At 42.3% G+C, this 23,854-nt stretch overlaps 1 protein-coding gene across 2 annotated transcripts in view; it reads right to left on the bottom strand.

Moving 5' to 3' along the window:
* Positions 1 to 23,854, bottom strand: part of LOC125430674 (parapinopsin-like) — a 49,400-nt gene that overhangs the window by 13,970 nt on the left and 11,576 nt on the right. For both annotated transcript variants that reach the window (XM_048492787.1, XM_048492788.1), the window contains exon 4: positions 6,489 to 6,722. In XM_048492787.1, the coding sequence (XP_048348744.1) occupies positions 6,489 to 6,722 (234 nt within the window). The remainder of the gene's footprint in view (positions 1 to 6,488; positions 6,723 to 23,854) is intronic.

Genomic DNA, 23,854 nt, shown 5'->3' with positions numbered 1-23,854 from the left:
CAAAAGGCAGCATCAGGGAAGACTTGGGTCTCTATGTCCTATTTTCTGGCCCTCCAGGGTGACTTATTTTTCATTATGTAAAATAGGATGCTAAATTAGATGGACAACTGGCCAGATTCAGGAAGACATCTCTCAAATTCTTTTGCAATCTGATCACAGGGTTACATGACAGATCAACTAAGCGAGGAAAGGAATTTAGTTTTACAATGAGATGCAACTGAAAGAAGCCACCGTTATCCAGAGCTTTGTACTTGCTTCTCAAAAAGCAACCTGGAATCCAAGATCATCCTCAAACCTTTTAACTGCATGGACAAGGATAATCTCACCCCCTCTAAAAACAGTAAGAATAGTTACTTCTAAAACAGGGATGGTGAACCTTTTCGAGACCGAGTGCCCAAATTGCAACCCAAAACCCACTTATTTATTGCAAAGTGCCAACGTGGCAGTTTAACCTGATTAACCCCCTCAAGCAGGGGCCAGCCTGCTGTAGCCTCCAGCAAGTCCCACATGCGCCACTCTGTGCCTCCCTAGCATCTCTGCTGCCTTGGCCCCCTCCCCAGGGCAGCAGCCACCTGGAGCACAGGCACCAGGCCTGCCAGCTGAGTCCTCCCTGCTTGCTGAGGTGCACGCACATCAAGTCTAGTGGCCCAGGCTAGCCTAGATGTGGGGGGGGGCAATTCCCCCCCCACATGATGAACTCTGTGCGCGTGCCCACAGAGAGGACACTGAGTGCCACCTCTGGCACCCATGCCATAGGTTCGCTGCCACTGCTCTAAAATATCCACTCCGCTAATCAGTGTTATTCTGCTTCAGCTATTCTAAGTGATCCAATTTGACTCAGACAACAAGGCGCTGAATCGGGCTACAAGCAGCTGCTTCTAACAGCCTTGGTAATATAAACCAGGATGTAATCTGTATACTGATCACCCAGACCCAAAGCTCCAGATTATCTCATTTAAAGGATTAAAAGAATATGGGTAAGAATGTAGAATGCTGAAGAACCAGGCCAGGATGGTGAACCTGCATCTCTGACAGAAACACCCTGTGCCCTGTCGGACAAATGCTTTCTTCTACTGCCTATGTTTACACTGTTCCTTTTTTTGTCCTTTTCTACTGTTTCATTCATTGTTTAGTGATTTGAATATCCTCAGATTGAGAGGCAGCATGATGTAATGGTTAAGGTGTTGGACTAGGTTCAAATTCCCATTCATGCCATGGTGCCTGATAGGTAACCTTGGGCCAATCACAAACCTCTCAGCCCTTACCTGGACTGGGATTTGGATGGGAGATCTGCAAGGAAATGCCAGGGTTATATGGAGGCAGACAATGGCGAACCAACTTTAAATGTTTCTTGCCTTGAACACCCTATGGGGTCAGGATAAGTGACTTGATGGGGGGGAAATTGCATCAGAAGTTCTGAACTGTGTATCTTCTACTAATTTGTTTTATGAATAATTTTAAGCTGTTCCGGGAAAAGAAAATCAGTTCTAGTTGCTATCAGCTCAACACCAATTTGCAAAACGAACAAAGCATACAGCCTTGATAGTTTTAAAGGTTGGTATTGTTGGATAATCTCCTTGCAGAGATTATACCGTTTCACATCGACCAGAATGCAACTGCAGGCTAAAGCGCAGAGAAGTTTTTCCATACATGCGCACGTGTGCGGATCCCAACATGCGTGTAAGCTTTGGCACAAAGAAAAGTCGGAGTCAATTGTAGTTTCTAATCTAATAAAAAGAGTATTTATTAGTAAACTCCATTCTGGATAGAAAGGTAGGTAGATAGGTTCACTAATCTAATCTAGCTGGATGGAGATGGATGCTAGGAGCGTCCATCCTCCTTGATTGCTGGAGAGCAAGATGGAGAGCAAGAGAGAAGAGTGAGCTGGAAGGAAGAAAGTCCCTAAGAGTATCAGTTTAACATCAAAGGGATAGAGCCAGCATGATAAAGGTGCTAATCCCAGGTCCCTATCTGGCCTCTGGCTAACTAGTAAAGCCCCCCTCTGTGGTTGAGGCAGGAAATGGCGTAAAGTCCTTCTCTTCCAACAGGTATATCTCTTAATTCCATGTCTGGCGACACCCCAAACACAAGCCTCCTCAACCTCTCCAGCAGCAGCTCTAAATACACCTTGCTCCCTTTGGGGCACCTCCACAACACCCAGGCAGCATGACTGCAATTATTTCCAGGTGGCTCCTCAATGACCCCATCTTTGTCGGGCTGAAGGCTAAACCCCACACAGGTGAATCTTTGATGGCACTAGTCCCTATGGGCCTGTCTCTACCTGCAGAAATAGCAAGGGTGGAAAGGACAAGGCCCTTCTTCCAAAGCTGAGAGAGAGGAAATGTCAGGAGACTGCCAGTAACTCACTGCAAAGCAGAGCAAGAAGGTGGGAGCATCTCATAAGAAGCCCTTTTGGGCATCAGGGGAACATTCTCTCCAGAGGAAGTTTGAATCCTCGAAGCGAAGCCAAACTGTAAGGTAGGGCATGGCAAGAAATTGGACGAGGGAGGGGGAAGTTCTTCCTCTAGGGAGAAAAGGATTGTGGGAGAAGTAGGTCCATAGGTGGAAGGGTAAAAAGGATGAAACAGCTTCTCCTTAAATACGGGCCAAGGAGCAGATAAGCTGGAAGGAGTCTATGGTACAGACTTGCCAGCCGGGGCGGGGGGGGGGCGGCATTTGCTATCTGCTGAACCTCAAAGAGGTCCAGCCCAAGTGAGGGTGGAGGATCTGTGGCAGGTCATGTCCAGGAATATGTCTCATATTTAATTACTAATCAAATTTGAGGTGATAGAAATCAAAACTTTAATTTGTTATGCAAAAGAACAGTATGACTGGAAGAGGTATAACAGGTTCAGCTGCCCCATGCATGCCCTTGAGGAGCTGCTACACACATCTGCATGTGTTTTTATTGAAATGACAATCCTTTCAGATAGTTTTACAGGTTTGAGAATAAATTTTTGAATATGAAAGAAAATTATCACAAAAAATCCCATCGGTTATGAAGCAATTAATTGGGTTATTAAAATAGCAACGTAGCCACAGGCTGCCACACTATATACCACATGAAAATAACGTAAAGGTCCAGAGCATAGTTTTAAATTACAAGGATAGGCATCAATGAAAACAGTAACGATTAAATACAAGATCTTGGACTTTAAATTAATTCTACCAGACTACTAAAACCATCAAATTTACACACTTGGTAGGTTTATAAGAAATGGCCCAGGGCTGGACTAATTGAAAATTCTATTACAACCCATTATGAATCATTAATCATTTCTATCTAGGTTGAATCTACAGTTCCATAAAGCGTTGAGCACAGAAATTCTCTCTGGATCAATTCCAACATAACGTTGACTCCTTGGACTGTTTCTGAATGATGTCCACTTTGATTTTCCAGGATGGAGCTAGGAGCAGAAGATTACTTCATCCATCAACTCCTGGCCAGAGATTTTTCCCTGTAAAATCCACTTGCATTTTCAGGTCTGATGAAACTATTTGTATATGTATTTGATTAAAATAACTGAAAAGTTCCCAAGAAGACAGCTGCTAAAATCTGAACTGGACTTACATTAACAACCCTATCCAAAGGGGGGGGGGGGGGCACGAATCTGCCACTAGGCGTTATGAGGAGTCTGTATCAGCAGATTCACCCTCTCTAAGGCACTTACCCCTGCAGAGGGGCAAAACCACTTCATGCAGCTGCTGCCCTCCCCAGCAGTGGGACATGGTACAGGACTCTGAGGCAGTGTCCCTGTGCCTCTGCTGCTGCTGCCAGTATAATGGGGGTGGACCAGGAGTAGGGCTGGGGAGAGGAGCTGACATTAGTCAGTTCTCCCCTAGCTTTTGCTGGTGTTGCATTGGCAGGCCACAGCCGACACTTAAGCCAGCCCTTTGGCTTGCATAAGTGCAGTGCATCCCACTGGGGCTTCTCTGAGGCAGGGAGGGGTTTTTTTCCTTCATGCTGCTGGGGAGCCCCTTTGGGAGGGGAGGAGCAGCACGGTTGCAGTGCCGCACCTGGGCACCCGGCCAATGGATGGGACTGTCAGTCATTAAGTAGGGAGGGATGGCTCTTCATTTAAGCATTGGCACTATTACAAGGTACACTTCTGCCCTTCCCAGCTTCAATAGCATCCTATATAGAGCACATCTGTCCTGTTATAACATATATACACATACTAACACACACATACACAAACGTGTGCTGTAAGAACATCCCCATTTACAGAAGAGAGCGTGAATACTTGCCAAAATAGTTGCTGAAGGGCAACTTCCTGTCCCACTACCACTCTTGATCCCTAGGTTAGATAATGCACATATTATTTCAATTATCTGGTTGACTGAGGAGGGAGAGGATTCATTGAGTTGTTAGGAAAGAGGTGCATGTTCCTCACAGACACAGGCCATGTTTACACATGTTTGGTCTCCTTTACTTCAAGCGGACATTATCTTCGGGGTTGATTAGCTACATACAGGTTTTCCACTCTTTGGCACTCACTCCATTCTCAGATCACAGAATCCTGACGGTTTCTAAAAGTGCTTTTTTTCTCCCTTTGCAGGGAAAGTGAAGGAAATAACTATGCATTAAGAAGAAGTGAAAAAGAGAAGAATATGGATTTATATCCCACTTTTCTCTCCTGTAAAGAGACTCAAGGTAGCCTACAAGCTCCTTTCCCTCCTCTCCCTTCACCTTGTGAGGTAGGTGGGGCTGAGAGAATTCTGAAGAACTGTGACTACCCCACGGTCACCCAGCAGGAATATAGAAGTGTGCAAACACATCTGGTTCACCAGATAAGCCTCAGTCACTTAGTTGGAGGAGTGGGGATTCAAACCCAGTTCTCCAGATTAGAATCCACCTGCTCTTAACCACTACACCATGCTGGCTTACATAAGATTTTCACATGTTTTCTTGCTCCTCCCCACCTTCCCCAGCCTCTCACTCTACTGACCACAATTTCATGATGATCAGAAGGTTTGAGGAGGTTCCCCCACTGGCTTTTTTCATATACACAACATTAAATTAAAGTGAAAGACAAACAAGGTAGGCAATAGGACCACAGCACAGCATTCAGTCAAAAAGAAGGAAGAAGCCAGGAAGAGGGGGCAGACTGATTTACAATCAAGTTCTCATCTTTATCCTTAACAGGGCACAGGCACCTTCCCCAAATCTCCAGGAATCTCCCAAGCTGGAATTGCAGTCCTTTTCATTTGCAATGAAGTGGCTTACGTTCTGTTCATTCAAATATTTTCAGTAGAAATGTCCTCATGGATTCAAAACACCAGGGGGCAGTATGAAGCCTCTTTGTGTTTTAGCTGTTCTTTCCAATTGTCAACTATTTTTCAGTTGTTAATACAGTACTGGTTTGACTGGACCATATGAACAAAACCTTTCCTAATGCCCTTGCTACATTCCTAGACACCTGTGGTGTCTACATTCCTAGACACCTAATGCCCTTGCTACATTCCTAGACACATGTCATCAGTACACGTCATTCTCTGCTACATCCCTCAGACTGTTTATACTAGCAAGAATGAGCCTTTATGTGGAAGACCATGGTTTAAATCAACTCTGACTAGTGATTTAAATAAAATCCACCCTAGTTTGAGTTAATGGGCATATATTGTTATTATTTCTTTTATTTATATCCTGCTTTTCTCCCTAATGGGGACTGAAAGCAGCTTATATAATTCATGTCTCCGTTTTAACCTCACAACAACCCCATGAGGTAGGTTAAGAGTACAGCAGACTCATGGTCACTCAGCAAGTTTCTGTGTCAGACTGTAGATTCAAACTTGAGTTTTCCAGATCCCAGTCCAACATTTCAGCCACTACACCATGCCGTCTTTCTAGTGACATGGTCAAGAATTCCTTTTTGTGGTGCTTACCTCAGAACTGAAATAAATGATAGAATCTGCAACAATTAAAGAGTAAACAATTTGCTTAAAATTCAAATTATGACTCACAGATCAGAGACCTGTAATATCAGTCATACAAATAATACAGATCTGTGAGTATAAACAAAGACAATTATTGATTATTGATTAAAATATATTGAAAATTATTAATTATTTAACCAGGTAAATTATTTATTATTATTTAACCAGGTTATTATTAATTATTTAACCAGGTATATTATTTCCTGCAGGCTGATGAGCATCTGCATTTGGTTGCTTATCTTCATTTGACAAAAAACCTTTAGAAAACAAAGTCAGTGTGACTTCATTTTATGGAGGATGGTGAAGGGTGTTGTGGCAGCATATCACTGTTTACTGAATATAAACAACAGTGAGTGGGTTGGATTCTACCACATTTTCCAGTGATAAAAATAAGAGAAGAGTTCTCCTTTGTCCATCCAATAAAGCTATGCTGGGGATTGTAAGACCTCCAGGGAGGAAAGTCATGCAGGACAGGAACTGTTAATAAGGAAAATAATTTAAAAGATTGAGGAAGAAAGGTTGGCAGTAGCTAAGTTGAACATCATTCTCACCTGTTTATTCATAAGTATATAGATGACTGGATTACATACAGTGCTGCACTTTGCCAGAATAGATGGTATGATACTTGCTACTGGAGTCAGTGAGCCCGGCCTACCAAACGTTGCAAGTAGTGCTATAACTCCATAAGGCATCCAACAAATCAGGAAGCAGATGACAGTAGTAATCACCATGAAGAGCACATGGAATTCTCGTTTCCGGGCAGGATTCTTCCGTATTTTTCCAACCTGGTAAAAATCACATCACACTTTACTAGTCACATATTTTATTAGAAAGACACTGTACTGAATACCTTTTTAATACTCAAACTATTTGTTTTTAATTTTGTCTCTATGTCACATTTACTCAAAAAGGATTGAAGAAGACATCATACATAAAAGAATCATAACAGTTGGTGAAGGCCCAAATGCTATCCTGCACAGATTTAGGCTGTTAAAATGCAAATAGCTTCTACAGATTTTATAGCTATATTCGAGTCCAGTAGAACCTTACAGACCACAAAGATTTCTTCAGCTTTGACAGTCAAAGTTTCCTTGATCAGTTTTTATGTAGTATGTGTTCAGGATGATGTTTTAAATGTTTCAGTGCCAATCAAAATCAATTGGTAGGACTGACAGCACCACAAGAATCTGGGAGTTGTGCTACCACATCGCCTCATAAATGACCCCTTTGCCCCTCCATAAATGACTTCTTTACCCCTCCATCAAGCTTCTGAAAAACACTTGATAACAGCTTCCACTTCTCCATGTACAAACCCAGCATATAGCTTACTTTTCGTCCAAAACTGATGGCTTTTATTGCAGCACTTAAAACCAAAGTGTGCAGAAATAGACCATTGCTTCAATAATGTGTGAGCTATGTCTATGGCTGCATCTTCCATAATAGTGATAAATCTTCAACCATATTTTAAAACAATTTTTGGAACTGCAGAACATGCAACTTCAGAAACTATTTGGGAAAGTCAGATATTCATGACTGAAATCTGCTGAAACTTTTTGGTAGCAAGTTCCTCTGCGTAATACATAATGTGACATTGCTTAATTCCAAAGAACCCCCAATATACACTGTAAGTCCTGCACCTGATAGATTTGTGATTCTGTTCAAACAGAATCAAATGCACTGCTGAAATGTTTTGCTGGACCTGATTTTTGAATCATCTCTAATTCTAATTCCAAACTTTATGGTCCTGTGTAGGACAGTAAAAACCCTACAGAAAAATTGGGGTTTCTGCACATTTCCAGGTGGAAGAACTCCCCGAGTATACAGGAATTTGAGGATGAAACATTACCCTTGGATTCCTTCCAATCCAGTTTAAGCCCACAATTTGGCACTGAGACTGCCCTGTGACCTTTGGTTCATGACCTTTAATTGTACATTGATAAAGGTGGACTAGTGCTACTGATTCTCTTTAATCTGTCAACTGCTTTTGATTTGACACAGTTGAGTATCTGGTCCTTATTCACCACCTAGCCTTTTCTGGGGGTGAGGGGCACTGCACTGAGGTGATTCTCCTTATTCCTCCAGGGATGCTCATTGAAGATAGTGGTCAGTGGAGAGAAATCTACACCCCAAGCCCTAACCTGTGGAGTCCACCAAGGCTCTATCTTCTCCCAAATGTTGTTTAATATTTATATGAGTCCTCTGGTGGAAATTGCCACGGGACTTGGAGCTGGATGCCACCAATAAGTTGATGTCACCTATGTCTACCTACTGCTTGAAAAGCAGCCAGCTGTTAGGACCTTGGTCCTGGCCTCGTACCTTGACCTTGTAGTGGATTGGTTAGTGAGAGCTGGCTGAAGTTAAACCCTTCAAAAACAGATATCAGGAGGTTGGGTAGATCTGGGGCCTGGGGGTAGCCAGCTCTACCTCCACTTTACCTCCAGTTGTCTGCAGTTGGCTCTACTATGAGCTTAGGAGTGTTACACAATGCTTCCTCTGGACACATGCAAAGTCAGAGTGTTTATCATCAATGCTGAGCCAACCACTCTGTCCCACTCTGACCTTGCCACTTGATCCATGTGCCCAGCGTAGGGCTGCCTTTGAAGATATTTTAGAAGTTTCAGGAAGTCTAGAATGCTGTTGCTACACTGCTGTCTGGGACTCCCTGATCTGCACATATAATGTCAATATTTTGGTACCTATACTGACTTCCAATCAGGTTCCTATTCCCATTCAAAGTGCTGGTTTTGACCTACAAAGATCTCAATGGTCTGGGGCCATCTTACCTGCATGACTGCCTCTCCCAGTATGACCCACCCCTCACCTCCTTAGATCACCATCATGGGCCTTCTAAGGATACCTGACCTGCAAATTACCCACCTATCAACCACCAGGGCACAAACATTTTCTGTGGCTGCTGCTCCCCCTCTTTCTGGAACCAGTTTCCCAGGAAAGTTCATGTCATTCTTGGCTTTTTGGCTAAGATCAGGTTAGTTCATACCCTACCGGAACTGTCAATATTCTGTACAGCATATAAGGCTCCTTTGCTTTGTGCAGCCTTTGGTTAGTGTAATAAACTAGCAAGCAAGTCAATTGTTTTCATTTTCAGATTTGCTCATTAAATTGATATTTAATTGGTTGTACTGTTTTATACTTACGTTTATTTATACTGTATTTGAATTTATTGTATTTTAAATGCTGTAAGCTGTCCTGAATCCCCTGCAGGGAGAGCATGCGACAGATTAATTAATTGATTTTACTAAAAGAAAAAATAAACATTCCGGTGCCCAGTGGGTTACCAAGGACAGAAAACATATTAATTGTATTCTAAAAGCATAGGATATTAATGATAGTTGAGCATCAGTTAAAGGAGGAAACAAAAGAATGGAGAAATTGGCCTAATTGAATAGCTGACAGCTTTTACGATGATGGAGGGGGAAGATCATGAATGTGCTATGTATCTACCCCCCAACTTGAATTTCCTTCCATCTACTATCTTAGGATGCTAAGATTTTAAGGGCTCCAGCCACATGGAAACTTAGATTACTTGAGTGATTGATTAGGATTGGAAGAAAAGCACTTCTGTTACTTCACTTTGTCAAAATCATTCTCCTAGCATTCTTTAAGCTGAAAATAGAAGACAGCCCATTACAGCTATATTATCCTGGGATGAAGTATGTGTATGTGAGATACAAGTTGAAAAATGTATGCTGTGAAGTGCATCCCCCAGTTTCAGTTCCTGCACCATTTCCAAATTCTCACACAGCACAGGAAGCTCATTTCAAAATATCCATTATCGGGGAGAAATTCCTAACTGCTTTCCTCCCACCCACAATTCCTCTTCAAGATCTCAACTCTTTTCTAATATGGACTGTTCAGTATTTCAAAAACCTGATGATCTAAATATTTAAGATGGCCCATACTTCTTGGAGGGAGCTATACTGTTGATTACTAAAAATGTTCTCTTTTCTACACAGTTTTTGAAACAGCTATATTTTTAAATAACTTATAATTATTTAGTTAAAACTCAAAGAGAAATAATTGACCTTGTTCATGAAACTATTAAGAAGTTATACAACCATAAAACTCCAGAATTACTGAGACATACTGAGCCCTTATCCACACAAGTCATTTAGAATGTTTCCAAAACATTTTCAGTTCTCCTGCTCTTTGTCTGCATTCACCCGGCTCCAAATGTTCCAAGGCCGCTATGAAGGGTTTTTTAAAATTGCTTATTCATTGAAATGATACTTTGCTTCGATGCTCTATAGATCTGTTCAATCGATGCTTTGTTGATTCAACCAGAACAGCAAAAATAAATAAATAAAGCCACATGAAACGATGAAAATAAAGAGACAAGAGGGAACGGAGGTAGGCAACAAACATGAAAAAGGGGTGGACCTGGTGCTGAGAGGGAAGTTGGGCAATGGCACAGAACAATGGAAAATGGCCACACTTTTCAGCAAAAAGATAAAAGTGGTTCAAATATGTCCACACTGTGACGGAAACTATCTCAAAAACATTTTGGTGAAAAGCAACACCGTAAAAGTGCTTTTTTAAATCGATGGAGAAAAAGTAGCTTGGAAACATTTCCAAAAGATTTCCAAAACCAAAGATAACAAAACCAATGCAAAACTCCACAGAGGGAACGTTTTATTTCCAGCCTGGCGGCGGGTGGCCTAGATGGGTGCCGCAGAGCCCCCCGGCCTTCCTCCCCATTGCAGCACCCATCTGAGCTGCCCCCTGAGTCCCGCTCTCCCTGCTGTCTCCCATAAGTGGGGCACAGGGGGGCATGGGGAGCCAGGCGGGGGGGGGGGGGGCGGGGGAGCCAGTCATACCCCTGGGCGTCATTTAGGCCCGGTACACCACTGCTGTCAACACAGCTATGCTCACTTGTTTGTATCTAGCTGTTGACTCAGCATAATGTGGACAGACCCTTCCCCTGCCAACAAAATGGGGAAAGATTTGAAGGTCATGGCTTTTGAACAGTATTGCAATATAGATTAGATGTTGCCCTTGAAATAAAATATGTAATTTCTTAAAGCAATTCCTGAAACACATTATGTTCTGAATATTGTTCTCTATTATTATTTTATCAAATTGATTTTAATCAGAACATGCAACTTGAATGTAAATCACCTTGCCCATACCTTCTAGAAACTCTCGGATTCTTGACAGGTACATTGAATCATAACATAAAAACATCGCACAGGCCATTTCCCACTTGCCTAATTCATTTCACATGTTTTTCAGACCAGGAAAAATACAATTGCAAATGTTGGCTGCAGTGCTACACTATTTTGTTTACATAGTGCCTGACTAAGCCAGTAACAAGGCTACTTCAGAATGAAAAGGGATGCAATTCTCAAGTACTACAATCTTCAAAAAGTTCTAATTCTTGCAGTCAGGAAAATGGAAAGTAAAAAAATCATCACCCTTCCATAAGCAATTAAAATTCTTACTTGCAGAGGATTGATTTTTTTAATTAAAATATTTTCATGCTACCTTTCCACCCAAACAGGGTGCCCAGGGAGGCAAGCATCAGAACATTAAAATATTTCAACATCAAGGCATTAAAATTACATTTACAATATAATGAGAAATGAAACATTTTAAAAAGTCAGTAAAAATATAGAAATACAAACATACATAACAATCATCAGGGAAGAGGGCCAATAACAGCACATGGGGGAAGTCAAACAAAAAAAGTCTTTCCACTGGTAGAAGACAACAGTAGAGGTGTCAGGTATAGCTAATGGTGTGTGTGTGTATTAAGCCATAGAAAGATATCTTTTCACCTCAGAGATGTATTAGAATAGCACACAGCTTATTATATGTAACAGACAGCTAGAAGGGTCTGGAGAAGACACTAAAGCTTTGTTAACAGTTGTAAACATGCAGGAATGCGGTATTCACAGAGAAGAAGAGATAGTGGGCAAAGAACATAGATTAGTTTAAATTGACGTAGCACTTAACACGAGGGTGTATATGACGTAAATATATATTGACCAAATATAGAAGTTAAAGGTGGGCTTATAGAGGGGAAGGATTAGAAAATGTGATGGGCAGTTTGGCTTAGCCAATGACCAAAGGACGGCCCGGCGGGGGGGGGGGGTGCCCATGCCGGAATTGTAAGACTATAACTAAAGCCGAAGTTATTCAACATCTTGTGTATGGCATACCAATCTGGATAACATCTTGGAATAAGTCAGCTGAAAGATTGCAATCTGTTTTTCTTTATAAAGTGTTTGGGGTGCCACACTCTGTTTCCTACTCAGTTTTATGTCTGGAAGCAGGCCTGAGTCTATTAAAAACCAGAGCATAGTTAACTACTCTGAGGCCCCTTCCGCACACACAAAATAATGCATTTTCAAACCACTTTCACAACTGTTTGCAAGTGGATTTTGCCATTCCGCACAGCTTCAAAAAGCACTGAAAGCAGTTTGAAAGTGCATTATTCTGCATGTGCGGAATGAGCCTGAAATTCTGGCTGAGACTTTGTTTTAATACAGAAAAAGACAGCTTAATCCCATTTGCAATGCCTGATCTAATGAGTTCCAACTGGTGGTCCAACATCATAAAGAAGATCAAATCACTTGGTTTCTCACTGGAAACATTCTATATGCTTAATTCAAACCAGATCTTTAGCATACTAAAAACAAGACTACTATACCAGGAACAACAGCTGCTTCTAGCATCAGCAAATAGATGGTAGTCTCCTCTATACCACAATATAGTACCTATACACCAGCAGCTGGCACACTATATTGACCTGATATTGGAGCCAGCACAGAGATGGATGGGTCTTAACCCACGCCAGATGCAATGTGTTTCCATCAGCAATAGAGGAGGGGCGACTACTCTCTATACCATACAATGAAAGATTCTGTCCACATTGCCTGAATCAAGCAGAAATTTTAAATCATACGATCTTCTTTTGTCCTAAGTATTCAAATATCAGATACTTACTACCACAACCCACATACCATAAAGCACTAACCTGTCCAGCTGACTTGCAAATGAACTTACTTCTTAACAGTAAAAAACAGGAGATACTGGAAAAGACTGCAAAATTTCTCCAGCAAGTGATTGCTGTACGCAGTCAAGGAAAACAGAAGGGAACATGATCTGTTTAATATTTACCCACTGAATCACCTCTATTTATTTTATTCTGTATGCCTAATAAAGGTTATTGATGATGAACTAACGCCTGCTGAAAACAATGTTTTGAATTCTCCTGCTTGCTTGCTAAAGGAGAGAGTTCCCAGCTTGGAAGAAAAAAACTTTGACTGCAGAGGCACCTGAAGAAGGCCTTCAGTGCAATGGAAGGTTTATATGGGGTGCAGGTGGTTCTTAAGGAATGGTGCCCTCAAGCCATACAGCTTTTAAAAGTCAATATCAACATCTTGAACTAGACATGGAAGCAAACTGGAAGCCCGGGCAGACATAGGCAGAAAGTGTGAAACAGAGGTGTGTATGGGCCTCTCCGCACTGTAGATTCAACCTTAATTCGACTTGGGTCCGACCCGGGTACTCCGCACAGCCGTAGCATTGGACTCGTGTCTGACTCGACTCACCCCCCTCTCACCGTTAAATTTTTGAGCTCAACTGGGAAGTAAAACTTCCTGGCGAACTCAGGTTGCACTCAAGCAGAAGCCAGCAGAGTGCGGAATCTCCCTCGCCTCGACTCTGCCAGCCAGCCAATCACAGTGCAGTATTTTCGGCCATGCGCAGAACGGGAGACTCGTGGCAGCAGTGAGAAGCATACCTTTAAAAAAATCCTCCTATGTAGCTCCTACGTAGGTAAAAGCGGAAAAAAAGGGACGCACACTCATGTTTCCCACCATAGAACAGCAGCCAATCGGGAATGAGGAGCGGAAGATGCAAGGAGGTGGTCCCGCCCTCTGAACTCGGCTCCGGAGACATGAGTCAGCTGCTGTGCGGAGAAAAGGAGGAGTCGAGCTCACATAACGATTTCCGCGGACATGAGTCAAACCTGAGTCGCCTTGTGTGTGCAGAAGGGCCCTATGGTTTGCTCCTCTGACCAGTATGCTATGGTTTAATTTTGTTTTTATGAATTATTTTCCCCTGTCTGCCTATTTTCCCCTGTCTGCCTAAAGGTACACAGTCCCTTAGCAACTGGAGCCATACTGTTTTGAATCAAAAGGTACTCCCAAAGTTAGTGAGGCAGTGCAGTTACCAGAAGATAGAAGAAAACAGTAGAAATTTTTGGATGTCACAAACAGTGATACACTAATCTCAGCACCATTTTACCAAAGAAGAAGCAAACATGAGCTTCTTTGATTCTTATTAATGGACTGAAACTCAACTATTTCTTTTGAAGTGGCGTTTTTTTATTAGTGGTCTCTGATCAATGATTATCTAGTCTTGCTGTAGACTGTGATTAATGCCTAACAGAGATTTTGATGGGCTGAGCATTATATCCAATGTAATAATTTTAACTATGCCATTAAAGGTTTTCTTGTCTTGTTTTGTCTAATCTCAGTTGGTCATTGCTAGAGTCCAATAACAATTAATAAAACCACGAATTGCACATACTTCATATAAATTCCCTGCTATTTGCTCTCAAATATCATACAATGCAAATAAAATAGATAGATAGATCCACTCCCCAGAGATATTTTGTCAATCTCAGGGGCTTTCCGAATTTAGTAGGCTAATAAATAATAAAATTTGTTCAGTTCCATTCAAAAGGAAAACTGTTTCCCAAAGTTGGGGAAAACCCCACATTTTTCTGGTGGTTTCTGCACAGCACACTAATAACATGTGTAGCATGTTATTAATGAATCCAGTTTCCTCTGTTTGCCTTCTCACTGCAAATTTCACCCTTCCAAAAAGCGACTGCAAACAGTCCAAGTTGCTGTGGCTACTTTGGTTTCTCCAAAAAGATAGCTAGTTAAGTGATTTTTGTAAGACCTGGGTTGAGGGAAATATAACGGGGTGAACCCATTTTTGAAAAGAGTCCTGTGTGAAGTTCTTCCCCAAAATAGGATAAATAGCTTCCTCAGCCTGTTATATTTGGGCTGTGCGGAAACCAACTCTGTTCTGGTTTTACAAGTAAAATCCTGAATATATTTCATATAAATTTTACTGTATTGAAGAAGAAGAAGAAGAAGAGGAGGAAGAAGGAGGAGGAGGAGGAGGAGGAGGAGGAGGAGGTGGAGGAAGAGTTTGGATTTATATCCCCCTCTTTCTCTCCTGCAAGGAGACTCAAAGGGGCTTACAATCTCCTTTCCCATCCTCCCCCAACAACAAACACCCTGTAAGCTAGGTGGGGCTGAGAGAGTTCCAAAGAGCTATGACTAGCCCAAGGTCACCCATCTGGGATGTGATGGAGTGCACAAGCTAATCTGGTTCCCCAGATAAGGCTCCACAGCTCAAGTGGCAGAGTGGGGAATCAAACCTGGTTCTCCAGATTATAGTGCACCTGTTCTTAACTACTACACCACACTGGCTCATTGTCATTTCTTGTTCCCACTCATCAGTAGTTTCTTACCATATACAAAATGTGAATTCTGTAACTGCTAATCCCTTATTACGAGATGACAGAAACATTACTGCAATTGTAGCAAAATACTCTCCTGCATACCAGAAGAGCGGTATCCCAAACACTGTTGACTCTTTGATTATTTCTGGACTTTAGAAACAGTAAAGGATGCCAGTGCAACATGACAGTAATGGGGAAGCCAGAGCCAAACACAAATGTAAGAAGGTTCTAAGCCAAATGTCCTCCTCTGTTAGAGGCAGCTGCTTCCAAAATGGGCAGACAGAACAATAATGTTTGTTGGGTTCATCATTTGAAACATCTTGCTCACAGAGAACGTAGAGGAAAACTGGGATCAGCTCTTTGCTTTTAAAAGAAAGATGTTGTTTGTTTTCAGTTTCCTAAAAATGGGGATGGTCTGAGCCCAGATTAACAAGAAAATCTGCATATATGGCCAAGCCAAGAGACATCTTTTAATATGCCTACTAGAATAGAGAGCAACCTGAAGTATCTAGGGTTTCCCCCATCTATATGTATAAAAAGTTAACCATTCGTTTGTTGGTAATGCCCTAACGCCGAAACGGCTGGACAGATCACCCCCAAATTTTCACATGACGTCCCTCCCTGTTGCGGGCAGGTAATTGGACCTTCAAATCGCCAAAAGTCCATAACTGAGCCAGGTAAAACCTCTTTTTTCTGGCGCACCAGACCATGAAGCTGGCTCTGTTTAACTGTCACCCTTAGAATGTTCGTGCAGCCTGTCTGTGGCCTGAGGGCTTGGTATGAGGGCCTAGAATGTTCGTGCAGATGGGCAGAGATGAACAGTGAAGAAGAAGAAGAAGAAGAAGAAGAAGAAGAAGAAGAAGAAGAAGAAGAAGAAGAAGAAGAAGAAGAAGAAGAAGAAGAAGAAGATGAAGAAGAAGAAGAAGAGGAGGAGGAGGAGGAGGAGGAGGAGGAGGAGGAGGAGGAGGAGGAGGAATTTGGATTTATATCCCCCCTTTCTCTCCTGTAGGAGACTGAGAGAGGTCCGAAAATCTGTGACTATCCCAAGGTCACACAGCTGGTGTGTGTGGGAGTGCACAGGCTAATCTGAATTCCCCAGATAAGCCTCTACAATTCAAGCTGCAGAGCTGGGAATCAAACCCGGTTCCTCCAGATCAGAGTGCACCTGCTCTTAGCCCCTATGCCACTGCTGTTCCCAAAAGGCTATGCTGGGGATCATTGGACCTGCATGGACATTTGTGTGGGTTGTGATGAGAAGGACAATTGCCACAGCAACGCGTGGCCGGGCCCCGCTAGTATTCCATAAGATTTTATTCCAAAGACTCAAAAAAGTACAAATATCACACAAATACTTAATTTTTACTTGGAAACACCCACAGTTCTAACAAGATCAAATGCTGGACAATCTGGACAATCGCTAATGCTGCATGTAGTGAGTACACCACCCCACTGGCCACCAAGTATAGTGGATTGGCCAGAGAAAAGGGGATTCCTGGTTGTTGTTTTCAGGAACCCTCCTTTATTTAACTTTTGCTGCCACCAATTACTTAAGGAAATCTAGAAACCCCCACACTGCTTCTAGCCACCAGTATTTTCAAGGATTCCCACCTCTCAGTCACTCTTGCTTGAGGGGAAGTTCCTACAGGGTCCCTTAAGTAATAATTTTGGAGGGAACTCAAGATGGCTGGGGTTTCAAGTCAGTCACCCACGTTTGAAAGCATTTTTAAAATGTTTAAAAAATTATTTCTGCTGTGTGGCATGGCATATTGCTGTGTTCAGATTTGTGAGTTGGGGCATGTTCTATAACGTGATGATGACTTTGAAACAACCTGGTGTAAAAAAATCATTGCTTGGTCACAGTGGGGGAGGGCGGCTGCCCATGGGGGGGCGCCAAACTCCAGTTTGCCTGGATACGCCACTGGGCATAGCTACAAGGTGCCGGGGGGTGCAAGTTGCACCGGGCATGCCCCTGGGGGGGCATCAGACTCAGGTTTTGCCCAGGGCTCCAGTTTGCCTAGTTACGCCACTGACTCACACACACCAAACCCGCTCTGCCAAGAGGATTGGGCCCTCTCCAGACTGGTATGGTACGGTGGCTGGACAGACTCCTAGGTCCGGTCAGTGTCCACTGACAAGCCTCTGGCCGGCGCTTCACTCTGCACCAAAAGCCAGGGCCTTCCTTTGCACAAGCTTCCTTTGCTTGAAGAGAGTTACTGGAATTCTGTCAGCTATCTGACAGCTATCTCCTTCTCTTCTGACAGCTATCTCCTTTTCTTCTGACAGCTATCTCCTTCTCTTCTGACAGGCTCTGCTCTGTCTGTCTATCTTGTCAGCATTATATCGCCCCCTAACATTGGCCATAGGCAACTGTGCCTCCCAACGACCAATCACATTACTTCTATGTAAATTGGGGCCTGCTGCATTACTTTAAGTGTCACCCAGGCCTCTATAAGCAGGACTGTTTCACACCAACCCTTCAAAGTGGGGCAAGTCCGTTACACTGCACCTTCCTGAATAGTGATTTTCTGAAGCTAGGAGGCAATTATTAACTATGATGTCTGCAATCAAGCCTCATGAATGTGAAATGAATGTGAAAATTTAGCCCAGAAAAAGGAGCATTGGCCAATTTGAAGACAAGTGTACTCCCAATCTCTGCTAAGCTGCCTGACCTATTTTTTTTAAAAAATGTGCTTAAATATGTTCTGTATTTTCTGAAGATGAATCAGAGATCACAGGGTACACATTAATAAGCATTGCCTGATAGTTTCATATGCGCTCCTTCCATAATAAGCTTTCAACCAAGAGACCATAATATTCCACATGCAATTAAACAGTCCAGATCTTGAACAGAAATAATTAACTTTATCTTCCATCTTATATTTATTTCCCTCTAAAACCAAGATGCAGAGCTAAGGAAGAAAGAAGTATGCAGAGTTCTGTCTACACTAGAAGGCACAACTAAGCTGGAACAGTTTCCTAATGCAGGACACACCAGATCACTTTAACACATCACAAAGTACTAGGTATTAAAAGTTTTGGAATGGAACAGAATAATACAAAGATTTACAGCATATTCCTTCTGAGAGACTCATGAAAATCTCAAGGTGTACCAAATAATTCATAGCAATACTTAAAGGCCACATTACATGGATTTCCATAAGTTTCTGACTGGCAAGAGGAAGACGGGCAAAATGGTTTGACATGCAGGAGGTGCTTAAAGTAAGTCAAATGCAAAGTAACTTCTTTGTCTTGGGGCTTTTCCACACAATTCATTTAAAATGTTTTGAGGCAGGAAATAAACTTTCTCCATGGAGGTCTGCATGGTTTTTACTCCCAAACAACCTCAAAACATGTTAAATGAATCCTGTTTTTAAAAGATTCTCTGGCTGAAACATTTTGAAAATGTCTTCAGTTGCTGTGTGATCCGTTGACTATGTTTCCCATGCTTTTCTGCTTCCCTGAACTTTTTCCTCAGTGCCATTTTTTGAGCTCACTCAACTTCCCCTCGCCTGTTAATTTGTAGCATTTGTTTGTTCTTTTATCTTGAGGGGCCAATCTTCGAAGTATCAAGCATAACAAAACATTCCCAAAGGTATCAAATCCTATTTGCTACAGCAGGAACTCTTCCTGGAAAGATACCAGATGAGTCTTCCAGATTGGTAGTTGCCCTAGGAGCAATGGCGTATCTAGGGGGGACAGAGGGGGCAGACAACCAGGTGTCACTTTCAACCTAGATGGGAAAGAAGGGATCCAGTCTTTCCCCCTGCACTGTTTTCTGAAGCCAGGCCCTGCTTGCTCCTGGGAGGAGGGGGGACAGAGTGAATTCCCCCCCACATGGCCTGGTTGTCTGCCCCCTCTGTTTCCCCTCCAATATGCAACTACTCTTAGGGTAACTACCAAGTTGGAAGACTCGTCTGTTGTCTTTCCAGAAAGATTCTTTGGGATTCTGCTCCAGACTTGGTCTCAGAAAGCACACACACTGCTGTCTGCAAGGGGCTGTGAAGAGGACTCTATTATATGATAACAGTTAGTGAACCAGTGTTAATATCTTCGGGAATGTTTTCACAAATGCTTTTGGCTGTAGTTTAATAAATGTTATTTGTATTTTGAGTTTATTAGCATCATTCTAGATTTTCAACCTGGCCATTGGGGCCAAGGGGTTATAGATATTTTTCTTTTTTTAAAAAAAATACTTAAACATTGTCACCCCAGCAGTTCACAGTTAAATCATAACTACAAAGGAGTTAGCATGCCCAGAAAGTTCTCTTGCTAGGCTGATAAGAAGCAGGGGCCACAAAAGACTCTGTTTACTTACATGAAGATTTTTGAGCATAGTTGTGGAGACAAGACTTTTAAAATTGATCTTTGCCAATAGAAATGAATGGATACTATAGTTCCGTTTAAAGCCTAGAAACTGGCCCTTTCCACACAGCAAATTCTGAGTGGGTTACAGCCAGGATTAACGAACTTGGCATAGCCCTGGGACCTCCACATGGCTGGCTGTCCCATGGACAGCAGGGGCGTGCACCTTCACATGAAGGAGCTTTTAAAAAACTTTTCTGCCTGCTTTTTTTCCCTGCCTGCCTGCGAAGGCAGGATCACTCACCCACCCACGCCTACCCCGGGCCATGATAAAGTCCATTTCCCCCATGTGGCTCTGCAGGTGGGAGCCAGAGAAGGGGTTTTCGAGAATCGGATTATGTCCGATTCTCTTGTTTTAACGCAGCTGACAGCTGTGGCTGTTTGCTTGGCTGCAGCTGTCAGACGCATTAAAACAAAAGAATTGCACATAACCCAATTGTCAAAAAATCCGGGGTGGGTGGGTGGAGCAGATCTATGTTACGATTGGGATCCTTACAAAGTCCCCCCCACCCAACCCAGATTTTTAACCAGGTTTATCATGGTTTAATTGGCCCGTGCAGAAAGAGCCACTGAGAAGCAGAGAGGACAACTGGCTGTTGGATTGCACATCAATGTTCAAGACTTTGGAGCAAGTTACAAACAGAACCATGAACCTTTTTAGGACTGCAACTTGAGAGACTGCATCACAAGGGTACAATTCCCTTTGGAGTCACCCAGAACATTTCATTTGCCTTAAAAGCAAAATAGAAAAATCAATCTATCCCACAAATAAACTCACTTTTGGCATCCTCGGGGAGACAGAAAGTGCTGTAATGTCACTGTGTGGTAGATCCTGTCACAACACATTCATCCAACCATGCTCAAGAAACGCTGATGTTCTTTATAGTTTTCTCACTCCAGCAAGAGATTGGTTGCCATATGGGATTAGTCAAAGCACATCACATCTAAAACACATACAATTTTACAGTTCTTCCCTACATATCTGGATTCAACTTCCCCTCTGCATGAAAAAGAACTTTTTGTAGATATACCTGGCCTCCAGCAAATCATCCCTAGATTTTTCTTGACAGAAGGGGGAAAAATCACAGGTCTCCAAGAAACAAAAAATGATTTAAAAAAAGAAAAAAATGTGTTTATGGGATTTTTGTTGTAATAATCAGGGTCCAACTCAAATAGTTTGAGAAATCTGCAGTGTCATACTATTTAGTAGGGAAGCAAATGCATTTCTATGGGAAATTTGTGGTAGAATGAGGTTTTTTAGCTGTAAGATTCCCTCCCCAACCCCCCGGTCATTGGAATTTGTATGTTTCCTAGTCACAACTGCTGCAGAGTGTGAGTCAGATCCACAGCAAATCCTAAAACAGTGATGGTGAACCTTTTCAAGACCAAGTGCCCAAATTGCAACCCAAAACCCACTTATTTATCGCAAAGTGCCGACACAGCAATTTAACCTGAATACTAAGGTTTTAGTTTAGAAAAAATGGTTGGCTCCAAGGCATGCGTTACTCGGGAGTAAGCTTGGTGGTATTCGGCGACTTTGCTTTGAAGCAACCGTGCAACTCTTCCAACGACCCTAGGAGGGTTTACTCAGAAGCAAGCCCGTTGCCAGCAACCAAGCTTACTCCCAGGTAAAGGATCGTGCTTTAGTTCTTTGCATGAAAATCAGTGGGGTTTAACAGCACTTAACAGGGTTACCTACACTGCTTCCCCAAAACTAGGTCTTAGGTTTAATGCTAATAATCGAGCCCAGCGGCCCAGGCCAGTCTAGATGTGGGGAGGGGGGAACTCTGTTTGCGCATGCCCACAGAGAGGGCTCTGTGTGCCACCTCTTGCACTCATGCCATAGGTTCGCCACCACTGTCCTAAAATATGAACAACAGCAGACTTGGTCTGATTTTAGCAGATCCACACGTGCCAAAATTTCATCTTGGAAATGTTAGAGCATTTAATCATACCAGGGTCTACTGGATGGATATTCAGTCCTTAAGGATAGTTAGATATTAAATTCCCCACCCAAAGCTTATATACTATATTATTGAGCTCAGAAACCCTGCATGGAAGATTCCCTCCCCCCACCTCCGCCTCTGCCATCCAAGCCCTTCAGGTTTAATTGAGTTTTAAATGTGTATGTGTGTATAAATTGTTGTGAACTTGTTGTAAGCCTCTTTGACCCTGACTTGGTCAGGAAAGGGTGGAGTAACAATCAAGGTAACAATCAATCAAATAAATAAACAAATATTTCTCCAATAGCCTGTTTTTTCTCCCAGAGGTATTTTCATGAGAGGTTAATTGAATGCAAACGGGGGGAGGGGGGGCAGTGAGGGGCAGAAGTGATTCGCTTTAGATGTAATTAATTCCAAACACATATAAAATGAGCTTCTGTACTTACTGTTTTAGTCATTTATGCTTTACTGAATGCTGTGCTAGTCTAATTCTATGTATAAAAATCCTGTTCCAGAACAACTGATGAGTGTTGTTTATTGATACTGTTTTTTCCCCAGGGTAATACAAAAATGAAATCAGTTAGACATTCCATACAACAAAGCCACATATATCTTCTGGATCTTCCAATCCAGAAAGCAGAGTGCGGGAAACACAGTGGTCACAGTTAACTGACTATTTAGAAGAGATGAGACAAGAACAGCAGTGTACTGACCTGATTGTGGCAGGGAGTTTTAATGCTAGAATAAGAAGGGATGAAGACAACTTTCAGAACTCATCTTGGGTTAGATTCTGATGCCTTACATTCGTACTTTTCCTTTGCAAGGTGCTCCAATGATTTAATAATGAACCAAGCTGGCAGTGGTTTTGTTAAATTGTGTACTCAGTTAGATCTAATCCACCTTAATGGTCTAACCAAATTTGATAATGCTGGTGAATATACCTTTCTTTCTCCAAGAAGGTGCAGTGCTACTGACTACATACTGGTGACCCATACTGGCTTTCACTATGTAAGGGATTTTCAGATTGACCACCAGCACAGGAGTGATAATCTGTGGTGGGTTTTCCGGGCTGTGTGGCCGTGGTCTGGTGGATCTTGTTCCTAATGTTTCACCTGCATCTGTGGCTGGCATCTTCAGAAGTGTATCTTAGAGTGAAGTCTGTTACACACTGTGTCCACTGGAGGTGGCACCTCCTAGCATCCAAAGCCCCTATGACATGGTAGATTCAAAATTATACAGAATAGCTCTGTAGAGACCAAAGTCTGTGTCCTACTTTATTCTCCAACTCTAACTAACATCAGGGCAGAGATGATGCTGATGACTACACCTATTGATTTTTTTAACTGAGGGAACAAAGGAGGAAACAATGGAGAAGATCACTGATATGTCTAGACAGCAACCAGTTGTCACTATAACGCAGGCTTTTAGCCACGCTAGCACATGCCATTCTAACATCAGTGTTAATAAAGAATGTTGAATTATGAAGTGCCGAATTAAGCAAATTTACTGTGCCTTCAAAGGTAGAAGTGGAGTGAATTTGCCCAACAAATATTTTGCACTTAAGAAACAATTATCCCAATTGGCAGAAGAAAACAGGCTTAACATCATTAATGCTAAATGGGCTGCCCTTATCCTGGCAACCAAGAAAAACATTCCACATAGCAAAGGGAAGCAAAAAAACCCCTCTTCTTCGTTTCCTTTCATACTATTAAGGTTAACCAGTGGTCTAGAATACAATCCAAATTAATATAGTCATTACATTAAAGACATTCTTTCACACATTTCTTTATCCTAACTTTCCTGCTAATCCTGCCTCAGTACACAAATTAGATCATGAACTTTGCACAAATCACCTTCTTTTAAACATTTATTACAGCAGACAATAAACCAGGTGTTCCTGCCCCAACTTAACTTCAGCATCACCACAATTCAAGAACGATATTGGCAAGCTGGAACAGCTCCAAAGGGGAGCAACCAAAATGGTACAAGGTCTGGATTCCATGCCCTATGAGGAGTGGTTTAGGGAGCTAGACATGTTTAATCTGGAGAAGAGAAGGTTAAGGGGTGACATTATAGCTATGTTTAAATATTTGAAGGGATGTCATGT

The sequence above is a fragment of the Sphaerodactylus townsendi genome, linkage group LG04 (assembly GCF_021028975.2).
Source record: "Sphaerodactylus townsendi isolate TG3544 linkage group LG04, MPM_Stown_v2.3, whole genome shotgun sequence".
In the NCBI taxonomy this organism is placed as follows: domain Eukaryota; kingdom Metazoa; phylum Chordata; class Lepidosauria; order Squamata; family Sphaerodactylidae; genus Sphaerodactylus; species Sphaerodactylus townsendi.
Note: the sequence above shows the minus strand (reverse complement) of the source record. Positions and strands in the feature narration are given on the sequence as shown.